General features: G+C 43.6%; 2 protein-coding genes across 2 annotated transcripts in view; both read left to right on the top strand.

Moving 5' to 3' along the window:
• The first annotated feature begins 574 nt into the window (after window positions 1-574).
• On the top strand, window positions 575-20,767 carry e2f7 (E2F transcription factor 7). Its single transcript, XM_083631861.1, has 13 exons — window positions 575-694; window positions 2,991-3,086; window positions 5,059-5,364; window positions 6,435-6,594; window positions 8,093-8,386; window positions 10,168-10,323; window positions 11,125-11,265; window positions 13,250-13,375; window positions 14,249-14,333; window positions 16,306-16,483; window positions 17,145-17,256; window positions 18,825-19,174; window positions 20,340-20,767. The coding sequence occupies exons 2-13, from the start codon at window positions 2,991-2,993 to the stop codon at window positions 20,487-20,489; spliced, it is 2,154 nt and encodes a 717-aa protein (XP_083487987.1). The 5' UTR covers window positions 575-694; the 3' UTR covers window positions 20,490-20,767.
• A 2,932-nt stretch (window positions 20,768-23,699) lies between these two features.
• csrp2 (cysteine and glycine-rich protein 2) overlaps window positions 23,700-27,046 on the top strand; it is a 35,974-nt gene continuing 32,627 nt past the window's right edge. The window contains exon 1 of the mRNA XM_083657442.1: window positions 23,700-23,873. The gene's annotated coding sequence lies outside the window, so the exon portion shown is untranslated. The remainder of the gene's footprint in view (window positions 23,874-27,046) is intronic.

Genomic DNA, 27,046 nt, shown 5'->3' with positions numbered 1-27,046 from the left:
GCTCTGTCTGGCTTAAAAAAAAGAAAAGAAAAAAGGTCAAGCATCAAAATACCAAACTCAAAAATGGAGTCCACAAACCAATGGGTGACGTCACCTATGGTTATGTTTACCATAGTCAGTTAACTAGATCAACTGATTTATACCAAAATCAGGAATAGGCTACTTCTGTAGACACAAATAATTCAGGAGCCGGTACCCTGAAATGGTGACAGAGTGAGAGCTCTTCACTTCTTTCTGCTCTCTTCCGTTGGTTTAGAGCGCGCCGGTTGCCCCGCCAACAAACCTATGTGGGCGTGGGCGTCCGCTGCAAGCGCTGCACGCTATTGGTGGACGCCGGGGAGCGTGCTGGGAGCGTACCAAATCACGTACTCTTGCGGAAGTACGCACCAGAGCAACGTAGACGCTGATTGGCTGGAGCGAGCCAGATGCCCGAGAGCGCCAGAAAACAAGCCCGAGCGGGTGATGCTGCTGAAGTCTCCCGCGGCACCACATCGACAAACCGGGAACAGTCTGCTGCTGACCGGGCCAGGACCTTCTGACACCCGGGGACACGACCCGAGGACTACCCGCTTATTTCAGGGAGGGAAACGATCTGTTCTGTTGATCTGAAGAAAAGAGAAGACTGACAACACTGTAAACCTGGACGATCCAACCTTGCAACATCTCATTCATCTCATAGGATCAGGCGAGAAAGGTGAGGAATGATATTACTGTGTAATGAGTTAGCTGACTGGCTAATTAAAGCTATTTAGGCTTGATAAATACGTTAAGGCACGACTTCTACTTTATTGGCCTTTTACAAACACTGCCCTGCTTACTCAGCCCCTACTGTTAGGAGAGAGGGAATCATTTCAATGAAACAACCCCTTGCAAAGCTAGTTGTGCTAACGTTGCCCATGGCTTATTTGTTAACGTTATGCAGAGATATGTGTATTTCCCCGCTGCATTAGTACCAGGCCAGGGAGTAAAGTGACTATAAGCTAGCCATGTTATTCAGTGGATATTGTAATACTAGTAAGGATAGTGCCGTTAGCTTGCTATATGGGCTAAAGGTGGTTAGCGCCTTTGCGCCAAATTCGGCTGACCCACCGTTTCCATGACTTGTGACTTTGAAGTTTTCTTAGCGACTACACCATCCACCCACTAGATCAAGCTATCTAACAACTACACCACCATCCACCCACTAGATCAAGCTATCTAACAACTACTACACCACCCACCCACTAGATCAAGCTATCTAACAACTACACCACCCACCCACTGAGGTTTACATCAAGCTATAGCACCAACTACACCACCCACCCACTGAGGTTTACATCAAGCTATAGCACCAACTACACCACCCACCCACTGAGGTTTACATCAAGCTATAGCTACTACACCACCCACCCACTGAGGTTTACATCAAGCTATAGCACCAACTACACCATCCACCCACTGAGGTTTACATCAAGCTATAGCTACTACACCACCCACCCACTGAGGTTTACATCAAGCTATAGGTACTACACCATCCACCCACTGAGGTTTACATCAAGCTATAGCTACTACACCACCCACCCCCCGAGGTTTACATCAAGCTATAGCACCTACACCACCCACCCACTGAGGTTTACATCAAGCTATAGCACCAACTACACCACCCACCCCCTGAGGTTTACATCAAGCTATAGCACCAACTACACCACCCACCCCCTGAGGTTTACATCAAGCTATAGCAACTACACCACCCACCCACTGAGGTTTACATCAAGCTATAGCAACTACACCACCCACCCACTGAGGTTTACATCAAGCTATAGCAACTACACCACCCACCCACTCCATCAAGCTATAGCAACTACACCACCCACCCACTGAGGTATCAAGCTATAGCAACTACACCATCCACCCTCTGAGCTTTTCCTCAAGATATCTAACATTTGTTCTATGTCAGGGATTCTCCACACGTTTCATATCAAAGACCCTGATTCAAATCAATCAATCAATCCAGTCCACATTAGAGCCACAGACATTTTATGAGATTTTGTCTCTGGCCCAAATGAGAATGTATTGTCAGATATGATTTAGTCCAGAACTCCACGGCCGTCTGTATTGTAGAGAAATAACCGAGATAACTTCTGTATTGTAGAGAGATGACAGAGATAACGTCTGCATTGTAGAGATAACAGTGAAACTAAACTATGATCAAAACAGTCATTCATCTACATCAGTTATACTCAACTTGCGGCCCGGGGGCCAGATGCGGCCCGCGATAGGGTGCAGACTTGCCCTCGGCTATTTTCTAATTCACAATGAAAACTAACATGAAATAAAGTTTGACTGAGCTCCAGCTAAATTGTCAAATACCGCCGTCTGCTCGCCACCCAGGCACTTATGTACTTAACTAACTTAACCTAACTAACTTAAAGGGGGACTCAACCCCCCCAGATTTCTGGCAAAACGGTATTCTACTTGATTTGAAAACTCTGCAGGCAAGATGGCCGCCTATACTCCCTTCTGTACCCTGGCAGAATTCCTAGCCCATAAACTAACATAACTTGGCCAATAATAAGTATGTAGCATACCAAATAGTAATGTCTTTATTTTTTGTAGAATGCAGAGGACATGTAACTGTTTAGTTAACTTAATCTATCCTGTCCTGTTTGCACAAAATTGTCATACTAAACTCCGGCTGACACCCCAAAAACCTACAATCCGCTACAGAAAAAATAATATGAATGTTTGTTTATTAACTGGCCTCTGGCCTCCTATCATTTTACAAAAGAGGCCCCCGGGCAAAGCAAGTTGAGTTCCTCTGGTCGTCTACATTCTATAATTGTGTTGTTAACTTCTTGTAAATGAAATAATGCTGAAGTTGAACAACTCATCAATTTGCGGGGGACCTCCTGGAACCCCCCCAAGGATCACTGGTGCTCCAGCGGACCCCACGTTGAGAACCGTTGTTCTTTGTGATTTGTGATTTATGTGCGGACTGCCATTTTGTCCAGATGGAAGTGGAGTGCCTGGCTTTGAAAGACCTCACCACCCCGAGGAAAAGTGTGAGTGTGGAGCCGCAGGAGGATGGCAGCAACAACGAACAAAAGGTGATTAGTGCTGATCTCAGGTCAGGCCTAACCAGTATGGCAGGTTTAGTCTCATACAATAGAACTGATCTCAGGTCAGGCCTAACCAGTATGGCAGGTTTAGTATGATACAATAGAACTGGATGAGGGGAATTGATGCGGACATAGTGGCAGGCTGAACATGAGGTACATGGTTACACCTGAAGTATCAGGCTGTTCCTACATATTTCATTGAATGCCTATTTAACTCGGACTGTAAATTCATGTAACCTCGCTGGATCCATTACAGTACAGCACTTTGGTTCCTACGGTTCCTACGTTTCCTTTGGTTCCTACGTTCTGGCCATAGCCGGAAGTCACGGAGCGAGGTTCTACCATCCAGACTAAAATTCATGTAAATCCACTGCCTATTTAACGCCTATTCACCTTGTAAATTAATGTAAATTCAATGTAAATTCATATTTGATGCCTACTGAACACTCCTCCACATGTGTATTGTATATTTTGGACTGCACTTGCACATTGTGACATGCCCGCTAGCTACACTGCATACTGACACTAAGACAAACTCCTCGTATGTCATCTGTGGCAATGAAAGTGATTGTGAGAGTGGGACAGTAGTTTGTGAATTTGAGAAAAAGCAAATTTAAAAGTTTTGGAAAATGAGTAGTAGATGGCCTTGAAGGTGCTTGATTATCTCATTAAAATATAGCGCACAAATTCCTCAATATGCCTCCGCTGTCTCTGTTCGAGGATCAGCACTTTACATTTATTAGTTCACATCCTGAGGGAAATCCTGAGTCGGGGTTGAGACTTGATCCAGCAGCAGCTTGAAAATGAAGGATTTCACCAGGATTTACTGGCTTGTCAGGATCAGGAGTCAAATCTAGGCAACTACTGTGTCTAAATCTGTCCAAAGTAACTCATTTCTTACCCCGGAACGTGACAATGTCAAGTCCTTGAATTTCACCCACCAATCCAACCAAGGCTGCACACCTTAACCCTCGTCGCAAAGCAGCAGACCACACGATCCTCTCCCCAAGGTTACCACAGGTCACGATCCTCTCCCCAAGGTTACCACAGGTCACGATCCTCTCCCCAAGGTTACCACAGGTCATTGATCCTCTCCCCAAGGTTACCACAGGTCATTGATCCTCTCCCCAAGGTTACCACAGGTCATTGAACCCCTTGGAAGTTTGTGAAGTGGGGTGGGGGGGGTGAATGCCTTCGTAAGTAGTAAGACACGAACAGACGTGGGTCACTTATACATTTTGTGCAAGAATAGATGTTGAGATGATTTTTTTAAATTAATGTGTAACACAGCACAGTTGAGAGGTGTGTAACTGTCATTAACTTTGATCCGTGTATGAGACGTACTTTGAGACACAGATCAAGGTTCATGTTGGCTCCTTGAATTTGAAGGAATTAGGGATGGGCATCGAACTTCGAATTTTCGAATAATCGTTGTTATTATCAAGGTCGACTTTTATTATTGAAATTCGAAATTCGAAAAAAAAAAAAAAAAAAAAAAAATTTTTTTTTTTTTTTTTTTTTGAGTGAAATGTTGCATTGTCTCCCCTGATTCTAAGTACCGGTATAGTCAAATCGCTATAAGCATTTTAAGCAAGGTTTATGGAAAAATGAATGGCGGATGAAATCCCATGAAGAGGGAGAGGGGGTGACTTTGGCACCCCTTTGGCACTCAGACCTGAGCCTACTAAATATTTAATGAACCACAACCACTCATGATTGTCAAAACTGTTTTTTATTTTCGAAAATGTCAATGTAAAAAAAATTAAAAATGTAAAAAAAAAAAAAAAAAAAAATTTTTTTTTTTTTTTAACATTTTTTTTTTTTTTTCGAAATTCGAATTAAATTCGAATTTGGCCAGCGAATTTCGAATAGTGTTTTTGCTAGAAATGCCCATCCCTAGAAGGAATGGGGCCTGGAAAGTCCTTGAATGTGATGTGGGAACCCTGCCTCCCTCTCACAGGAAAACATCTGCACAGAGAGGAGGAGATCCACTCCGCTGACGACAGACTCCGGTGTGCCGGTCTGGCTGCTGAGCAGGAAGTCCACGCCCGACCTCGCCCACCTCACCCCCAGCAAACACATGGCCCCGGGGGAGCCCTGGACGCCCACCGCCAACCTGAAGATGCTGATCAGCGCCGCGAGCCCGGACATCCGGGACCGAGAGTTGAAGAAGGTTCTATTCAGGCCCATAGAGAACGAGAGGGAGGAGGAGAAGCCGGCGAGCCCAGAGACGGTGGAGGACACCGAGGTGGAAGACTCCTGTCAGGTACGGCACACAGGGAAACAGACTTATTTGTTTCAAAAGTCAAACCAATTGAAAGTGCTTGAATTAAAAAAATAATAAAAATCAACTACTTAAATGGCCTGCATTTATATAGCGCTTTTATCCAAAGCGCTTTACAATCAGTAGATAGTCTACATTCACCCATTCATACACCGATGGCGGCAGGCTGCCACGCAGGGTGCCTACACACCATCGGGAGCAAGGAGGGTTAAGTGTCTTGCCCAAGGACACAACGACAGCAGCTGGGAGGGAGCGGGGATCGAACCGCCAACCCTTGCGTCATTGGCTGACCCGCTCTACCTCCTGAGCTAAAGCCGCCCCACAACTACTTGAAAGTGCTTGGATTTATTAAGAGGTTCTTAAAAGTGCTTCAATTCAGCCTGCTGGAATCTCTGGGTTTGAGCCTCGGTCATCTCAAAGGCCAAGCTTGATACACTTTCTTCTTCCTGTCTGCAGTATCACATGACCTCCACATGCTATCAGTCACTAAACGTACGTCACAGGCATCGTCTGTGACGTCATGTTAAAGGCTGGGTTCACCCAGGCTAAATTTAGGATATATGTTCTTTATAAATGACAATCTATTACTATATCATAATAGTTTATCAGCACGGTTATAACACGGCATTGATCTCTCAGATAACCTGGCTGAAACGACAATGCCTCACTTAGGGTTGTGCGATGTCATCGGGGGACGCCCCGGCGACATTAAACAAGCGCCCCCTGTTCAGAGAAGCAGGGGAGGAGCTGAACTGAACTGGGCGCGCTTGTTCAATGCCGCCGGCGCGTCCCCCGCGCGTCACGGTAAGTGGACTTGGCCTCTTTTATTATTAAAACGGCACACGTTTATTTCGAACAGATAATTAATCACGATGATCCGATGTAGAAGGCTCAGAGTTTGATGGGGGGTCGGCCAATCACGATGGTCGATGCCATCGTCCATCGTGCCAACCCTAGTCTCACTGCAACATTCTTTTATCTTTTCTCCCCCCATTCTGCTCCATTCCAAGTTTCCATGTGTTTACCTTCAGTTTCATCTGTCTGTGTTTCAGTTTGAGGCAGTGGAGGAAGAGGACGACGCAGACAGGAAGCCCAGCAGGAAGCAGAAGAGTCTGGGTCTGCTGTGCCAGAAGTTCCTGGCTCTCTACCCCGACTACCCGCCCGCCCACGACCCCATCTGGATCTCATTGGACGAGGTGTCGACCAATCTGGGTAAGAGCCAATGAGAGGAGGGAGAGGGGCGGGGTGTAATGTCTGCATGGATGAGTGTCGCGAGTCCCAGCCAGCACCTGGGTGTGTAATTGGAAACACCACGTGGGGGGGAAGTCATGAACACGATAAAGTTTGATGCCCTAATTGGATTTGGGGGTGGTTGCTATGGAGACCTAGCCTGATATCAGCCTGAACTGTCAACTCGTCACACTCATTTCCACCTTCTAGTCTGAGATTGCCCTCTGTTTAACTAATTTCTATGAGGGGAATCCTTCCATTTTCCCTAACAAATCAAATGTGTGTTGCTCACAAAATGTGTGTGCGGGTGTGTGTGTGTGTGTGCCCTCTTATAACATCACTGATGACATCAGCGATGTCACAATGCCTCCTTGTGTGTGTGTGCCCCCTTATGACATCACCAATGACATCACTTCCAGTTGAGTGACATCACTTCCGGGACAACCCAGACACAAAATTGAAACAACAGACAAACATTGCCCACATGCTCCCTTTTATATTATATAGGTACATATCCGTGCATTCATGTTTTTGAGGATGATGGCTCCAGTGGGACTCGACCCCCCGAACCTCAGCAGTGTCTTGGCTAGGGCTGGGTTGCTGGGTTGCACCTTGAATTGCCTTTGTGTATGAAAGGTGCTATATAAATAAAATTTGACTTGACTTGACTTCAAAAAATCGATTCTCCGATTTTTAATCAATTTTTATTTTAATCCTCAATTATCGATTCATATGTCCAGAGATCGATTTTTTTTTATTAAAAAAATAAATAAAATAATAATAATAAACAGGCTAAAATATTATGCTGTGTGTGGTAGTTGAAACATATTTTCAAGTTGACGTTTGTTTATTTATGTTTGTAGTTTAAACAAAAACATAAATACTGTAGGCTACATGAATGGAAATGTTTGATCATTAATATCTACTTTTAGAAATGATATAGGCTGAAATCAAATCACTGTGCATAATTGTGAAAGTGTCTTTATTGACAGATGAAAAGGCTGTTATTTACCCTTTGTCACCACCTGGTGAGTAAATATATGTGTAACTAAAACCATTAAAATTGACAACAGGTCTGCAACTTTTTTTCCCCATGTATCTACTTGGCTGGTTGGGAACCCCTGTGTTACATAACTGGACAGTCATGTAATTCAGGGTACAGCTCAAAAAACACGTTTTGGTATCACTAACCAAATCAATATTGAAATTGATCAAATCGGAATCGAATCGAAATTAATCGATTCGCAACCTTGTGAATCGGAATCGAATCGATTCTTGAAATTTGAAGCAATACCCAGCTCTAGTCTTGGCTCAAATATTGCTCAGGCTGACCTGTTATTACTTTAGCACACATTCACACTAACCTCTGCGTGTGTGTGTGTGTGTGTGTGTGTGTGTGTGTGTGTGTGTGTGTGTGTGTGTGTGTGTGTGTGTGTGTGTGTGTGTGTGTGTGTGTGTGTGTGTGTGTGTGCGCGCTCAGGAGTGGAGCGGCGGCGTATCTACGACATCGTCAATGTGCTGGAGTCTCTGATGATCGTGGGCCGGATCGCCAAGAACTGCTACAGCTGGTACGGCCGGCAGCGACTGCCCGGCACACTGCAGGAGCTGCAGACCAAGGCCCGGCAGCAGGGCTACCACCTGCACATGGAGGAGCTGCAGGGCAAGAGCCAGCAGCAGCAGCAGGGCTACCACCTGCACATGGAGACCGGCGCCAAGGCCAGGGGGGCGGGGCCAAGCCGGGACGACGAGCCCGGGGAGGGAGACTCCGCTAACGGTAAGGAACGCACAGATCAGAGGTGGGGACTCAAGTCATGTGACCCCGACTTGAGCATTGACTGTATAAAGACAGGATATGAGCTCTCAAATGAGGGCAAAGATCGCCATCCTGGTGGTTGGTCCCAGTATAGGTCACAAGTCTCCGCCATGTTAGTGGATGGGCAATCTGGGAACCCAGAGTCTATTTGTATTTGATAAATAGACTCTGGGACAGCCCTAGCTTTTTTCCCAGCTTCCTGTACAGCGCGCCTCTCCTGCCACCGTCACTTCCTTTTCCGCGTCCGTGCTCCACTGTTTACAGTCTAAATAGCAACTTGCGCCGCGACTTTCCAGTAATTTTCCACTGTTGTTGTAAGACGCAGTGTTTCCCATACATAAAGGAATTTGTGGCGGGCCGCCACAAAAGGATTTTGACCGCCACAAAAAGATGTTGACCAAAAAAAAAACCTGAACGCAACATGCAAGATACCCGCTGCATAAGTGTCCAATAAATGTTCATGTCATTCTGGCCAATACTTCTGTTATAGCATTTCAGTCTGGAATATGGAATATCTTTCAATAATCTATGATTTAGCTGCTAAATTGTCAAATACCGCCATCTGCTCGCTACCCTATGTACTGACATAACTAACTTAACCTAACTAACTATCCGGTGTGCACAACATTGTCAGCCTAAACTCCGGCTGACACGCAAAAACCTCACCTTAATTTCAATATAAATAAACTGTCTTCCTGTTGCTGTGGTCAGAGGGATACCGGCTGGCTGATGTCTGAAATTTAACTAAGATGCAACGCAGTCAAATATTTTGTTCCTCAAAACATCACTAATAATCATCATCTCAGTATATAAAATAAAAGGAATAAGACTCAATTAATCAAATCAGGATTATTGTTTTTAGCCCGAACCTTCTCCCAAGGCCTTGAACAGGCAAGACGGAGTTGATTGGTATCCATGAGGCTGTCGTGGCTCATTGCTAGTTGCTTTGTGTTGGCCAGCCTGCAGGACAGCTACATCCAGAGTTGTATTGGTTCAAACCTCTCATACAATAGACTCTGCATTTACATTAGTTAACAAAACAATGATAGCATCGCGTGGAATCTTTTATGTCAACAAGCAAATGCTAACACGTGAGGGCCGCCCTCTGAGCCTGTTACTAAAGGATAATTCCGTTTTTTTACACTCTGGATCTTATTTCCAGATTAAAATATGTTTTACTCACCCAGAGAACTTTGGTTTCATTCTGATCGCCATAGAAGATATTCAGGTCCGAGTAGAGTCCGAAACTGTCCAAAACGGGCGAAAACGGGGCATACGTATTTTATATATAAATAACGTATTTTCTGCAACGTAGCGGTTCATATCCTCATAATATTGTGTCCATATATGAACGTGAATCCATCTAGTCTCCTCCTCGGGCAGCTTCAGTACTAATACAGTAGTAGCCTACACTTTTGTAATGTTTTTAAATAACCAGGCAAACGGTGTATGTTTTTATGTTGCCCTCTTAGCCAGGTTTCTTACCTGGCTAAATGTAAAAATAATAATAAATTCTAATATTTTCGAATTTTTATATTCGAATATATATTCGAATATAGAATATTCTTTGACAGCCTTAGAGCTTCTGGTGTGTCCCCGCCTTTAAATCAACCTACACAGGATCAATAATATAGTTCATCTTATCCTATATGATGCATAGATAATAGATTCCTGTGACTATTATTGGAACTAGACAGCCCTAATAATTCCAAATATCATGTGATTTGTAACTCTGTGTGCAGCTGCTGGAAACAGGAAGGACAAGTCTCTGCGTATCATGAGCCAGAAGTTCGTCATGCTGTTCCTGGTGTCCAAGACTCAGACGGTGACTCTGGACGTGGCGGCCAAGATCCTTATTGAAGACAGCCAGGACTCGTCCAGTCACAGCAAGTACAAAAGTAAGGAGAGACATAGAGGGCTCCTGGTGCACTCAGCCAATCACAGAGGGCTCCTGGTGCACTCAGCCAATCACAGAGGGCTCCTGGTGCACTCAGCCAATCGGCTCGCATAGACTCGTGCTGATCTGAATTGTTGTTTTATTACCTCTGCCAACAGAGTTGGCAGGGTTATATTTTCGCCCCCGTTTGTCCGCACGATATCTCAAAAAGTTATGGTAGAAACTAAAGGCAGGGCATGGGCAAACTTAGAACTGCTGATCTTTTCACACCGACTGGCCAAAAGGGGGTGTGGCAATGGGCGTGTCCAATCACAAAAAGGCACCTAATGCCTATCTCAGACTAGGCACTCCAAGCCCTCGGCTGTCTGCAGCACCCTACAAACAGGGCTGTCTGCAGCACCCTACAAACAGGGCTGTCTGCAGCACCCTACAAACAGGGCTGTCTGCAGCACCCTACAAACAGGGCTGTCTGCAGCACCCTACAAACAGGCAAGTGCTCTGACTGAGGAAGTCATTCTGACAAACTGGTACAAACTGCTGCCCCACAACCAAAAATCTAATTTAAAAAGCATTTAAGCAGTTATGCAAATCCTAGCTGTTTACTAAGATCAGTCTATTATCTATTGAAACCTGAAATAATATTTGAGATAGCCGTAATAACTCTAAACTCTGACTTTATTAAATCTGACATTGAACCAAGTCTGTAGTGTAGTTTTGTACGCCTGTTACTGTGTTTTTTTGCCATTGACAATTCTGTTTCTACGTTTCAAAGTCAAAGTGAACTTGGTGCCTGTGTCCTCAGCTAAGGTGAGGCGTCTGTACGACATCGCCAATGTGCTGACGAGCCTGAGCCTCATAAAGAAGGTCCACGTCCGGGAGGAGAGGGGCAGGAAGCCCGCCTTCCAGTGGCTCGGCCCGGTCCACTTCAGCACTGGAAGTCACGGTAAGAATGAAAGAGAGAGACCACATCGCTGGCTCCCAAACCTTTAGAATGTCAAGGAAAATAGATGATCGTCAGAACACAGAGACCCATTTGAAAAGAGTTGTAAGTAGTTAGTTCTGGTGCTGATCCGAATCCGTCAAAGCTTCAATTGATGTCCAAATCAGTATTCGAATGCTTCCTTTTTTTTCTTTGACTTATTTTTAAATAATAATCCAACATTATTCATTATGCATCAACATTATTATTTGTTATTCTCTCAGGTAAGGACATTTAACATGACTGATAGAGAACCACAGGAATGAGTCGTGAGGGGGAAAGTGAATGGGATTTTTGTATGGGGATTTCGGTTAAATGCATGTAATAAGGTCTGTGGTTAACAAAAGTCGATGAAACAGCGAAGTTTGTGTTCAGCAAGATAATCTTCACAAACAAGGAGCACTTTTGATGTGCAAATGTTTTGTTGTTTTACGCGTTTTTCAGAAAACGCTTTAGTTTGACCATGCAGCCAGCATGGCCTACATATGAGCAGATTTGTTCTTATGGGCTATGGCTGTCAGCCTGTCATTTATTTGATGGGATTATTGCACATTTTCTAGCTGTTTTAATTTCAATAAAAAGGTAAATCCTTGAATTCCGATTTCTTTTTGTCCTCGCCTTCGTGTCCCCCACCCCCCTTTGAAGCTTCAAATAATATTCGAATACTTGTCACTGAAGCTTCAAAGCCCAAAACATGTGATTGGGGACAGCCCTCGTTAGTTCTGATTTGGAGGAGAATTGCATGACTTTTATGCATTTAGGGTTTGGACCTTGAATTGAAATGTTTTAATTTTGAAAACTTGGGCTGCTGTGAAAACACATTGCTCCATAACTTCTGAGTTCTGACAATAACTGATATATTTGAGATCAGGACAACTCTGACTACTACACACCAACTCAAAATCAAGCATTTTTTACGGGATCAATTTAGATCAATTCAAAGTCTCACATTTGCACGTTGAAATGACTTTATGTCTGAAACTTGGTGCTGTTGAAACACATCGCTCCATAATTTCTGACAATGACTGTATGATATTTGTGTTCAGGATAGGGATGGGCATTTCTAGCAAAAACACTATTCGAAATTCGCTGGCCAAATTCGAATTTAATTCGAAATTCGAAAAAAAAAAAAAAATGTAAAAAAAAAAAAAAATGTTTTTTTCTTTTTTTTCTTTTTTTTTTTGTGAGTGAAATGTTGCATTGTCTCCCCTGATTCTAAGTCTACGGCTTTATTAATTACGGTAATATAAAAAGCTTCTGCTGTGGATTTTTAGCTCAAACAAGCATTGCACCACTGAAGTAAAGAACATGTTACATGACATTGACATTTTCGAAAATAAAAAACAGTTTTGACAATCATGAGTGGTTCATTAAATATTAGTAGGCTCAGGTCTGAGTGCCAAAGGGGTGCCAAAGTCACCCCCTCTCCCTCTTCATGGGATTTCATCCGCCATTCATTTTTCCATAAACCTTGCTTAAAATGCTTATAAAAAATGTTTTACTTGCTCAAACCAAGCGATTTGACTATACTTAGAATCAGGGGAGACAATGCAACATTTCACTCAAAAAAAAAAAAAAATTTTTTTTTTTTGAATTTTGAATTTCGAATTTCAATAATAAAAGTCGACCTTGATAATAACAACGATTATTCGAAAATTCGAAATTCGATGCCCATCCCTAGTTCAGGATAACCCTGACTAGACACTAACCCAAAAGTACATTGTACCGTAAGCATGATCATGCGTGCGTATTCTGAGACACGAAAAACCTAACTGACTAACGGAAAAACCTAACTGACTAACAGAAAAACCTAACTGACTAACAGAAAAACCTAACTGACTAACAGAAAAACCTAACTGACTAACAGAAAAACCTAACTGAGTAACAGCCTGGTGACTAACAGCCTATCCATCTCTTACCATCATCATCATCATCATCACACCTGTAGAAAACAGCGTGCAAGTCACCAGGTCCAAGCTGGCACGCCACGCCTCCTTCAACATCACGCCAACCTCCGTCGCCAACCAGCGGCAGGTCAGCTCCGCCCCCAGCAGCCCGCGCAGGGAGCCGACAGGTGAGGAAAAGACCCGCTTTACAGCACTATTTCCTTTATAGTCACATTCATCTGCCTTTGTTGTGAGGAACCCTGAAAAAAGCAGCATCCTCGTGCATCGAAAATTCATATCTCATTATTCAGCAAACAAATGCCATTTTTGGCTTGTAACATGAAACAATCAATCCATCAATTAATTTTAGTGCCAAATCATAACAAGGGTTATCTCAAGGCGCTTTACAAATAGAGCAGGTCGAAGACTTTCGAAGGCTTTTTTTTTTATATATATACCCAACAATTGAAACAATTCTCACATGCACTGACGGTGATGGTCTACATCAGGGGTGGCCAAACTCTTTTGGTTGAGGGCCGCATACAGAAAAATATAAGGAGTCGCGGGCCAAACAATATTAGGCGCAGCAGTTTTCGCGGCAAAAAAAAGTTGGACCAGAAAACCCTTGTGCCATCAAAAATTTAATTTCTACCTAAATAAATATATGACACATAGTTTATTGATGTGCTCACCTATTACAATGGGTATTTCTGTATGTTTTAAAATTTTCTTTTCCTGTGCCAACAGGTTAAGACAGATAATTTAACATAACATTAGTATTAAACATTCATTCAGTATTAAAAATGTTTAAAAAAATAAATAGACCAGGTCAGGGTACTCAAGTATAACCCATTTCGTTTTTTCGTTTTCGTTTTCCGTTTTAAACTTTAAAACGGAAAAACGTTTTTAGCAACAACAAAAAACGGGCAGCGGGCCGCAGTTGGCCCGCGGGCCATAGTTTGGCCACCCCTGGTCTATAGCAACCCGAGTGTTCAGTCAGTCAAACAGATACGGTGGAATATGTCATGTCTGATGAAGCCTTTCCCCTCGCCACACCTCAGGTCTGCCACACCAGCCTGTGGATTATTCCAGAAAGACACCGAGCCACACCGCAGTGTGTCGACTGCAGTTTGGAAACGCCACAGAGTGAGTGCACACACACGCACACACACACACAATTTGTTGATTTCCAGATCTCGTTAAAGTCGAAGTGAACCGGAGGCGAATGCAATAGCACGAGCGTCGGAGACTGAAAACAAATTGAGAGGCGGACCATATGCGTGTCGATGATTTGATTTGAGAATTCTGTTGACTGGCTTTGGCATTGGCCAATCACGACGTGTTCCACCCCCAAATCGAGTGGGATTCAGCGTGTTGTCGTGCTACGCGAGTGGGATCCGCGGAGTACCAGGCAGCCACTTGCTTCGTGCGGAGCGAGCGGACAATCCGATGCATGGGTGCTGCCCGCCCGCCTGAAATCTCCAAGGGGAGACCCCTGACAACCACGCTCTCAAGCACGTGCCATTTACGCTATTTCTGTAAATACGATATTCCTGGAATGCGCGTTTTAACGAGCCAGTTACATTTCTTTGCATTCTTAGAGATGATAGTTTTTGTTTTTTGTTCATTTTTCATGCAATTGGCCAAGTTAGTAGTTAGTTCATGGGATAGGAATTCTGCCAGATGACAGGCACTAGGCGCCATTTTCTACTTCATTTGGAAGAGAAAATTATCCTGAAATGAAGATTTGATTGACAGCTGCATGTCGTGATATGATTGGTTGAAATGGGGTAGAAATTTTATAGTACTAGGTGACGTCAGCAAACTGTAGATTAGTGTTATCAATGAAATCTTTAAAAATCATTAAATAGGTGCACTGCATACCAGGTATTTGAACTAAAAGAAAAGAAAAGTCATTTTTGGGTTCAGCTCGACTGTAAGTTTGGAAATTACACAAAAAGTTTTGAAAAGTATGGAAAAAAGTAGTAAAGTGTGCATCCTACGTAGTAAACTAAACACAGTTGAACCTGATGTAATGTAATGTAACGTAATGTAACGTAATGTAACATAATGTAATGTAACGTAATGTAATGTTGAACGTGATGTGTACCTTGCTTCAACATTTCCCATTAGGGATGCACCCATATATCGGCCGATATTGGCCTTGTTGACTTCGGCAAAAAGATGCTGTTCAATGATTTCAGTGGGCGATATGATATCAGTTGTTTTTGGGCCACATAATGTGTTATTTATTTCATAATGACATTCTGTAATTATGATTAAATTTGTGCTCATTCAATGACAGTGTGATGAAGGCCTCAAAACACTTTAAAACACTTTATGCACAGTTATACAGTTTGCAATTGCAATTTCAACTAGGCTATATGAATATGATCTCATAACCTTTGATTTTATATGCTGCCATCTGCCATCTCATGCTTGTTGATTTAATAGTTGTTTTGCATTTACTGACATCAGGGTTATGAACAAATTCTTAGATGAACCACATTAACTTTATAACCTTAGCAACAACTAACTGTAATCATTAACAGAAAAGTATGAATGTCCAGCAAACACACTGTGGCAAGTAGCCCACTTCTTTTATTCCCCCATACATGTAAAAGTATGTAAAATTCCTGTCTTGTACCATAAAATAAAATGGTTAAAAACTTTTTGACAGAAAATCTGATGTTGGGGATAATTAATAGCAATTCAATTGCCCTCTGACCTCCAAAGTCAGCATCGTCATCAGCGATTGCTCCTCCTCTGTGCCTTTGCTACATGTTGCACATAATTAAACAAAATAAACAACTTAACCTCAACGTTACTAACATTTTTGCTGCATATTATTGAAATTGAATGAATCGGCTATGCTCATTTGAGATGACTCTACGTCGCCTGGAAAGCAGGCGAGAGTGCAGTCAGCCAATCAGAGGCAGAGATGGGCGGGTCATGCCTTCGCCATCATGTGAAAAAATATATATCGCTGCCCCTACCATCCCGCATTTTGGAAATTTGCATATGTGCCGCATAATGCAAGTTTGCTACAATGTGTCATGGAAATGAAAATGAAAACAAAAATGCATTCATTCATTCATTCATTCATTCACTCACTCAGTCACTACAGCGGCCGTCCCGGTGCAGGACTGCAGAGCCACACCCACAGCAGCAGTGCCCTGCCCCCCGCAGAGCCCTTCTCCTCCCAGCAGCAGCAGCAGCAGCAGCGCCTGGCCTACCTGCCCAGCCTGTCCCAGCCCTCCGTGGTCACGCTGTACAGAGCTACAGAGACGCCCCACGCCATCCCCGAGGAGAGGAGGAAGAGAGGGAGGGAAGGAGGGGAGGAGGAGGAGGAGGAGGCGACGAAGAAGAGGGAGATGTCTGGGTCTGAGGAACGTGACAAGGTGAGTTTGGCGCCTGTGTGTGTATCTGTGACCACTAAGGCTGGGTGTCGGCAATACCAGTACCCTTAATGTGATACCGATGCCAACTTTTTTTTCACAGTAAGATCAAGTCTTTTTAGAAAGGTAGATTAAATGAGAACATTACTTGGTACAAGAAGCTGTCAGAAGTTAACTCCAACATTACTAGAATGGGAGAGCGTTCATCATCAAATGTTCTGTCTTTTGATATGAATCGTTATTTCAGCAGGATGGGTGGAGTTGAGGTAATAACTCGGAGCGGACGTGTTTCCATTACCCTCAGAAATGCGCAAAATCTAAATATCGCAATAGAAATTGGGTAATGGAAACACGTGAATTTCGAAAAACCTCCCAAATATCGCAAAAAGTTTTTGCGCTCTCATGAGGTGGTTTTTCAGACGTGTCGATATAGCAGTTTATCGCAAAAGTGTAATGGAAACACTTTTTCCGCATTGCACCAACGCACTTATCCGTCTGTTTGAAATCGCCATCACCCCATTCCAGGTTAATTGAATTCTAATTGCTTGTTTGTTCACAGATGGGGAACACCAGAACCTCCCCGAGTCGCGAAGCAGGAACCGTGGTTTGCGGCGGTGGCGGCAGTGACCTTGCCCAGCCGTCACACTACCTCTACGTCCCCAACAACGCAGGTGATTTTAGCAGCAGAAGAAGAATGAAACACCTCATTCAGAACATCTGCTGGAGTTGAAAATTCGAGATGTTGATATAAGATGGAAAAAGTGCAATAAAGTCATTTTCCCCACCTGAAATCATGAAGATGAAACAAACTGTAATAACATTACTTCTATAAAGTTCATATCATGCCTTAATTGGTAGGCAAAGTTTGGGTTATGAAGTTAACATTACTTCTATAAAGTTCATGAAGTTGCATTGAAATAACAACGCATAACCAATTTGAAGCCGCTGCACCTTGGGCGAGAAAACGCTGAAATGAGCAACGTTGGTATAAAGGCATTAGAATGGGAAGTCACATCAGGAACATCAAATCCCTCTTATCTTTTTTCGCCAGTCTGGAGGTAGATATGAGAGAAATAAAGAGGATTCCCGCACACTGTCAATTACTTGCAAAAAAACTTTAAACTTTAATTAACAACGTTTCGGTCTATCGACCTTCATCAGGTTAAAATACAGAGCAAGGGAACACCACAGGTCTTATAGCCTACACCTTGTCAGATGAGGCCAATCAGAGACATTGAGCTATCAGGCAAAACACTCCCCCAGACTGTGTGTAGTCAGTCAATCAGAGGGTCCAGCCCATATGCAGCACCAAAGTCTGGAGGTGAAATAGGTCTTAAAGTCGAGCTGAACCCAAAAATGACTTCTTTTCTTTTAGTTCAAATACCTGGGTATGCAGTGCACCTATTTAATAATGTATGCCAAACAAATCACAACAATCTAATTTATTTCGTTTTTCACACTTTTTCACATCAAAAGTTCATTTTTCAAGATTTCATTGATAACAGTAATGTACAGTTTGCTGACGTCACCTAGTACTATCAAATTTCTACCCCATTTCAACCAATCATATGACGACATGCAGCTGTCAATCAAATCTTCATTTCAGGATAATTTTCTCTTCCAAATGAAGTAGAAAATGGCGCCTAGTGCCTGTCATCTGGCAGAATTCCTATCCCATAAACTAACTACTAACTTGGCCAATTGTTAGAAACATGAACAAAAACTATAATCTCTAAGAATGCAAAGAAATGTAACTGGCTCGTTAAAACACTCATTCCAGGAATATTATTTACATTTATAACGATAGTGGCGCGCGCCTCCGAGCCTGACAGCCTGACAGCCTCCCTGGCTGTCAGGGGTCGTCTCTCGGAGATTCCAGGCGGGCGGGCAGCACCCATGCATCGGATTGTCCGCTCGCTCCGCACGAAGCCGGTGGCTGCCTGGTACTCCGCGGATCCCACTCGCGTAGCACGACAACACGCTGAATCCCACCCGATTTGGGGGTGGAACACGCCAGGATTGGCTGATGCCAAAGCCAGTCGACAGAATTGTCAAATCAAATTGTCAACACCGTATATGGTCCGCCTCTCAATTTGTTTTCAGTCTGAAACGGACTCAGATGCACGTGACGAACGGGTTCACCTCGACTTTAAGTTGCGTTCACAATGGTTTAAAAAAGTCTTACATGTAACTTGTTGAAAGCTGCCGTCTCACCGTGTCCCCTCTTGGTCTCCTGCAGGTCTGAACAGTCTGAACTTCCTGCTGGCAGCGGGCCAGGTGGCGGCGGCCGGCCTCGCTCTTGCTCCCCTGGCTGTGCCCTACGTCCTGCTCCCCCACTCCTCTCTGTCACACTACCCCCTGCTGGCCGGAGGTCTGCAGGCCCAGGCTGATCTGAGCTTCAGTCTGCCCGCCGTCATGTCACCCGCTCACTTCGTGGTGGGGGCGGCGCCCTTCGGCCTGGCGGGGGAGGTGGGCAGGTCGCCGGTGTCCACCCCCCCGGAGGAGACCAGGCTGTACGGGTCAGCCGGCGCTCCGCTTTCTCCCTCGGGACCCAGACAGACTGTCAGCAGCACCACTCCAGAACCACTGGTAAGCAGTGTTGCCACACACATCACGCCTACCCTCATCCACCTCCACTGGCTCCCGGTCAAGTTCTGCATCTCCTATAAACTCCTCCTCCTGCTCACATACAAATCCCTTCATGCACTCGCCCCCCAATACCTGTCTGACCTCCTCCACCAACACACTCATCACAGAACCTGTGGTCCTCAGACATGGGTCTGCTGGCCATCCCTCGTACCATTTTAGTCTCGTCTTAGTCTTGGGGGAAAAGGTCGTTTTTAAGTCATAGCTTTGGTCGACGAAATGAACACTAGCTGGTAAGTAGGTCTGGGTGTTGTTTGAAAAACGTTACCAGTACCCTTAAAGGAGAATTTCTGTATTTTTCAACCTGCAACCTATTTTCACATTTTTATGCCGATAGCCAAGCCGGAGGCATTATGGTTTCGGGTTGTCATATGGTTGTCCTTCCGATTTTCGTTAACTTGTACGTCTGTCCAATGATCATTAACGTGATATCTGAGGAACGCCTTGAAAGAATTTCATCAAATTTGCCTCAAACGTAGACTTGGACTCAAGGATGAAGTGATTAGATTTTGGTATTGAAAGGTCAAAGTTCAAGGTCACTGTGATCTCACGAACGCAATTTCCAAGGTCGTTAACGCGATATCTCGGGAACCTTTGACGGAATTTCTTCCAATTTGGCTCAAACGTCGATTTGGACTCAAGGATGAACTGATTCGATTTTGGAGGTCAAAGTTCAAGGTCACTGTGACCTCACGACCACTCGTTTCATGCTCGTTAACGCGGTATCTCAGGAACGCCTTGGCGGAATTTAATCAGATTTGCCTCAAACGTCCACTTGGACGAAGTGCTTAAATTTTGGTGGTCAAAGTTCAAGGTCACTGTGACCTCACGAACGCCATTTCCTAGCTCTTAATGCGATATCTCAGGAACGCCTTGACTGAATTCTGTCACATTTGGCTTAAACGTCCACTTGGACACCAGGATGAACTCATTACATTTTGGTGGTCAAAATTCAAGGTCACTGTGACCTCACGAACGCCATCTTCTAGCTCGTTAACGCGATATCCCAGGAACGCTTCGACGGAATTTCGGCACAACGTCCATTTGGACTCAAGGATGAACTGATCCACAGACGCCACACACTCAACCCCTCTCTCTCCCTCCACAGACGCCACACACTCCGAAGGAAGCCATGGTTCCTGCTTCCAATGCCTTCTTCCAGACGCCGGGCGCGCTGGGTGTGGTGACCGCCGCGACAGTGGCCCGAAAACGAGGCTCCGCGCAGAGGAGGTTGGACATCGGCCACCCAGCCAACTAGTGAGGCGTCCGGGGAGATGGGATGCTCTCGCCACGCCACGCCACGCCACGCCACGCGGCGTTTGATGTGAAATGGTCCAAAAAGATGCACGGCCTCTAAACAGGCTGCTAGTCGGTCACGGCGGTCAGAGCGATCTGACATGATGACTCAGGTGTTAGCGGTTTTTTGTGACAAATGTGTTTCAAACCATCGGTGCTTTGTGTTCGCTCACCAGTTAATAATAATTCTCGCATATCCATTTTGGGAAAATATTGTTACCTGGAATGTGTCACTCAATATTTCTGCAGGTGATTCTTCCCTTGCAAACAGAACTATTTTGTAAGCAAAGATATTAAGATGTCTCATAACTCTCATAGGAAGCCATGATGTGCTTGAACGTCTTAGCAGGCGTGGCTTTGTGAGAGCCGATGTCAGTTTACTGTTCATGGTTCATGGTTGTATTGTAACAGGTCGCACTTGTGAATGAGACCTCGGTCTCAATGTGATTTACCTGTTTAAATAAAGGCTAAATAAATTAAATAAATTAAAAAATTATGGGACGCTAGCTGTTGAGATGAATCAGTGAAGCAGTATTGCCAATGAAACAGTGCCCTCCTGTGGTGGGAGATGGCCACTACCATATTTTGTTTTTTAGCCTTATCCCCTTCCCAAACATAATCGTGCTACCCAATCCCCCCCATTAATTGTATTATAGTCCAATTGCTATTTATATTTTAGCTAATATATGTTGATTACAAGGACTGTAATGGAACATGACTTTTTAGCACTATTTTAAGAATGTACGTCTAATTTTGAAGTGATTGTCTTCAGCCGGACCCTTTTTGTTACAGTATGGAGGAAAGACTTGGCTCATGTCAGACTTTACTGTGGGGAGAAATCTCACTACTAGAATAAAGCGTGGCGGCGGTGAAGCTGTGGAACACAAACGTGAAGCGTGCGAGTGAGCGAGGCCCGCTAGAAATGAGCCTGCGCAGCCCGCCATATTTAGAGTATCACTAAAGCCTTAAAGTTTACAGCCAAATGTTGAATAGCAGCACTGCAGCCGTGCGCCTATCTCAAGGAGCGCCTTCTGAACTACTTGATGCACGTCAGACGCATTGGTTTTCTATCAGGAAGAGTCGATTTAGACATTCCATCAGTGACGGGTTTGACACCATAGTGCTTCATGGTGACCAAACCTGGAGCTCCGTCCCAGATGACTATAGAGGACAATGTGACATTTGACGATGCTCTGAGATACTTGAATAACCTGCGTGTGACTTTGGAGAGATATCAGAGTACTGTAAACATGATATCAGAGTACTGTAAACATTTCATTCATGCAGGGAAAGCAGGTGGACTTTTAGGAGCTTTTTTCAACAGCGCCCTGCACTTCCCCACCTGGAAGCAGCTGGGCTTTCAGTGCCTTGCTTCAGGGCAGAGAGGGGAACATGGTTTACTCCCTCCACCCAGATTGCCGCAGGCAATCCAGGGATTCGTACCGGCAAACCTTCCGGTCACAAGCCCACTTCCCAACCAAAATACTGGTACTGTACTGTACAGTGCAGAGAAGCTACGTTGAAAAATCATTCTGAGAATAACTGAGGATAGCTTAGCTATGCCAGGCCAAAGGGTGCAGATCATCCACTCTGACCCGTGGATGTCTAGTTATTAATGTACAGTTTTATGTCTGTAATTATGTTTGCATATTCATACAACGTCATGTAATGCCTCCGTATGCAGAATGTTGAATGCTGCTTTACTGTCTTTTTTTCAATAGTGATTAATGCACTGCTCATTTCAATAGTTGTGTCAGAACCTGGAGCCGTTCCTTCACTGTAGCTGTTTTCTTCTGTACCACTTTCACAAACTTTGTAATAAAAATAATTACATAATGACGTGCGGTGTGATATTTTAACAGGAGAAAAGTGAGAATATTTTCAAATGTTGACCCACATGTAGGCGGAGGTCATTTGATAACGGCCCTCAAAGTTGGAGAAGCTTTTCACACCTAGGCAGCCAGGTAAGGGGGGTGTGGACAACAAGGACTTTTATTTTACAAGATACACTTATATACAAATGGCCAAAATAAAATTCCCAATGACAGTTAAATGTTGACACATTTTGGATTCAGTTTTCAGATTTACAAAGTTACAGATGCAACCAATAATTCAGAATCCAATTCAGAATGGTTCAGCAGATGGTATCGCACCATGCTTATGTGGTCAGATAGCCACACACTTATAATCTGTAATGTATTTATGATGCTGTAAACCCTGGGCCCAAACAATAAGATGAAACTATCAGAATCAGCTTTATTGGCCAAGTAGATAATGGAAAGATATTCTTCACAAATGAGGGCCATTTTCATGCGCTTAGCCGCACACCTGTATTGTATCCCTTCTACGGTTTCTGCATGTGCATGACATCACTGTTGACATAGTCTATGACATCACTGATGATGTCACAATTGACAATTGATGATGTCACAATGTCTACATCATCAATGGGTATGACATCAGTCGGTGCCATTTGCATGCTCAGTTGATGGATTGTGTTCTTTTACTAATACGTAGCGCGCTCGATTGCCTGTCCTGGCTGATTGCCTGTCCTGCAGCCCGCCGAGCTGGCCCTGCAGCTCCCATTCGCAGCGCGGCTGCTGTGTGGCCTTGCATGTCACAATGCCTATGTATGACATCACTGATGACATCAGTGACATCATCACTGAACTATAGCCGTGAGTGAATTTATGACATCACTGATAATGTCACAATGCCTATCACACACACACACACACACGGGTGTAGGGGGCATGTGCGTGTGTGTGTAGAGTGATTATGAATTAAGTTTTTTATTTTGGATGGAAATCAATTATTTCTATCATTCTTTTTGGCTTTTTGTTCTTACTAGGCTGCGCGGGCTCGCCCGCCCTGCAGCTCGCCGGGCTGGCCCCCTTGCTTAAAAAGAGTTCCAGCATCCCTGGGTATGAGCGTGCGCCTGCAGCTGCTCCACACCTCGGGAGAAACAAACAGAAAACCGAGATCAATGTCCGTTTTCAGGACGTAGCCTACAAAAATAGAAAAAATAAAAAAAATAGAAAAAAATTCCCACAGACCCTGAAGGCAGCGGTGTTGAGTTCACGCCCTCCGTTGAAACCACCACTCCTCCCTTCCACTGTAACATGAAAATAGTAATCTGTGTGTCAGTGTGCAGTCAGTCTGACTGAGCTGTCTGGGCCACACACTACTGCTGCTGCTGCTGCTGCTGGAGCTGCTACTGCTGCTGGAGCTGATTCACTCTGACATCTGGGATTTACCTGGACATCTGGATTTATTCATTCTGACATCTGGGATTTACCTGGACATCTCTTCGGGGGAAAGTAGGCCACTGATAATTACTGTAAAGGTAATTTTCCACATTTAAACACGCTCATTCAACACCTTACTTAATAAAAGGCATGTATTTTGTGTGTCAGAAAATAGGCTAAGTGATTAGCTGCCAAAAAGTGATTGCCCAGGTGAATTCTCGACCTGCACATTAGTACTAAATAAAGAAAGATAATTAATAGTTCAGTTATCCATTCGGTAACAAAAATGTAGAGAAAACTGCACATCTCACTGCCAACAAAAGAACACAGAATGAATTCATTCAAAGTGTAAGCTTAAGCTAATAAGAGTTAGTCAAACCTGCCTAGTTGGATGCCCAACTTCATACGTCATAGTGATACAATAGCTGCATGCCAAAAAGCGACAGTCTGCCAAAAAGTGTCTAAAAAGTGTCTCTGTTCCGCCGCCTCAGTGAGGCATCCTGTCTGCTGCTATGGCACAGACTCTCAGTGAGACAGACTGACAGACAGACACACAGACTCTCAGTGAGACAGACTGACAGACAGACAGACACACAGACTCTCAGTGAGACAGACTGACAGACAGACAGACAGACACACAGACTCTCAGTGAGACAGACTGACAGACAGACACACAGACTCTCAGTGAGACAGACTGACAGACAGACACACAGACTCTCAGTGAGACAGACTGACAGACAGTCAGACACACAGACTCTCAGTGAGACAGACAGACAGACAGACACACAGACTCTCAGTGAGACAGACTGACAGACAGACACACAGACTCTCAGTGAGACAGACAGACAGACAGACACACAGACTCTCAGTGAGACAGACAGACAGACAGACACACAGACTCTCAGTGAGACAGACAGACAGACAGACAGACAGACACACAGACTTTCAGTGAGACAGACAGACAGTCAGGCAGACAGACAGGCAGACAAAATATAGGCTATATGGTCCACTCTGTCTATATATTCAGATGTTTATAGCCTCTGTGTTTTGTATGTCTAATTATGCTTGTTTAGGCCTGGCTATATTTGCAAACTAATAGCCTAAACATGATTTAGATGGGTTATGTGTGTAAAATAAATAAATAATCCCCTTTGCAATTATTGTGATGATTCTGCATTATTGCTCTCTAGATTACCAATCCAGTCCTTTAAATATCTGTTAATAAAATTATTATTGTGAAATCATTGAAATCAACTGATTCTCAGGATCAATCGTGATTTCATCAAAACACCACTGCTTTTAACTAGACAAACATTCTAGAAAATTGCCCCTAGCTTTTCAAATGGTTCCCTAGCAACTGAATTCTGTGAAAACCGTCTATATCATATCATCTTCCTTCTTTCAGCGCTGCCAAGACAAAGTAGGCAGTATTACAACAACAACATGATATTCCTCAATGCACTGCAGGCCTGAAGGGTGATGTTAGTCTTCTTTGATGCCCCTCTCATGTTTGGGCTCATCTGTAATCCAGCTGGGAGGAGCCGGGCTGCTTAGTGGTTTACAAGATGAATAGCCTGAATGCCTTGGCTTTTCTTTTTCTAATCAATGAAAACTTGAAGCTTTTTTTAATTATCTGAAGTGTGACATCACAGTGGTTTTGCACTTCGCCTTTCCCAACGTATTATTATTATATTATTATGATTATTATTATGATTATTATTATTATTATGGTTATTATTATTATTATTATTATTATTGTTATTATTATTATTATTATTATTTTAGCTCGTAAAAAGGTTTTAAGGGAAATAGCAATCACCCCTAGATGTGACAAGACAGCATAAGGACATCTTCCTTATCATGATGCTCCACATTTGTTTGGTATGTGTCATTTTGTTGTGAAAGAGTTTGGCTATTTATTCCACAATTGATTTATTTTTTTTACTAACAAAGTCAAAGACCTATCCTTTCAAATGCTTCACAGGTTTTATCCAACCAATCATGAAAGCAACATGGAGTTAATGGTCAGAATGTATTGCTGATCATATCTACCCCCACTCTACATTACTTTGTAAACATGTATCGTTTGGATTCACTGAATATGATATCAATCTCTGTCCACAGTTCTACAGTACTTGAGTAATTCACTTACTATTTTAACCAAAACTTTATAGATCCAAATTCTTAAGCAAAAAGCCAATCTTTCCAGAACTGACTGCATTCCAAATGTACAAAAAAAAAGTATAACCACTTTAAGCTTTACAAGATAGCCTATTTATTAGCTGTGCCGTGGTCCACCTCTATAGACGGTTTTCACGGAATGGTCAGTCCTGCACTTGAATGTTTTTTTTTCTTTTATGTCCATAGCAAACACTGCAACAGGAAGTGAGCGGGGGTTAAATTTTAAATGTTTTTGTTGTCAAGTTAAAACCGTCTATACAGTAAGTCACTCTGTTGGTCCACAAAATCAATGTCAATGGATGACGTCACCGTGGAAGAGTGATGTCACACACTGACTGACATCACAATTGAGAGGGTGATGTCACTCCGAATTCAGTAGGAGTTTGGGGGGGTGGTGAGGGGGGGGGGGGTAAATTTCACAATGGAGTTGATGATGTCGCCACAAGAAGTGCATTTTGGGAAATTTGCATATCTGGTCACAGCTATTGCAAATTTGTGCTTGTTTAACTCTTTCTTTCTTTGTTTGTGTTTATTATGAACCTTTAGTATCCCTGGCGTGTTTGTGATTGTGTGATTATGATCAAGTTGTATACACAAAGTGTTGAGAACTTATAGGCTATGATTTTGTTGCAATAAATATGAATTAGATAAAGGTGTTTCATTTTGTAAAGTCAAATCACACTCTCTTAACAGATGTGACCTCCAGGCAGTGTTTCCCCCTGCGCCCCCCTTTTTTTTCTTTTTTTTTTGCAGTTTGGGTTTTGTATCCTGCAGCCACGCCCCTTCAGACAACAAAGCTGTGAGACATTCCTTCGGGTATTAAGTCGTGTTGTTTAGGCTTTACGTCTTTTAGGGCATCACACACACACACACACACACACACATACACACACACACACACACACACACACACACACACACACACACACACACAGCCTGAAGCCGGCTTTCCCAACTATGAGGCCTTGTGTCAGGGTTCCACTGGTCTTGGTTTAATAGTCTTGTATTGGAGCTATTAATAGCCCATACTGTATGTATTGGAGCTATTAATAGCCCATATGTTGCCTATTTGAGGTATCAGGGTGGAAAA

This window comes from Poromitra crassiceps (genome assembly GCF_964638095.1).
Source record: "Poromitra crassiceps genome assembly, chromosome: 2".
Classification (NCBI taxonomy): domain Eukaryota; kingdom Metazoa; phylum Chordata; class Actinopteri; order Beryciformes; family Melamphaidae; genus Poromitra; species Poromitra crassiceps.
The sequence above is the reverse complement of the archived record's forward strand: the minus strand, read 5'-3'. Positions and strand labels throughout refer to the sequence as shown.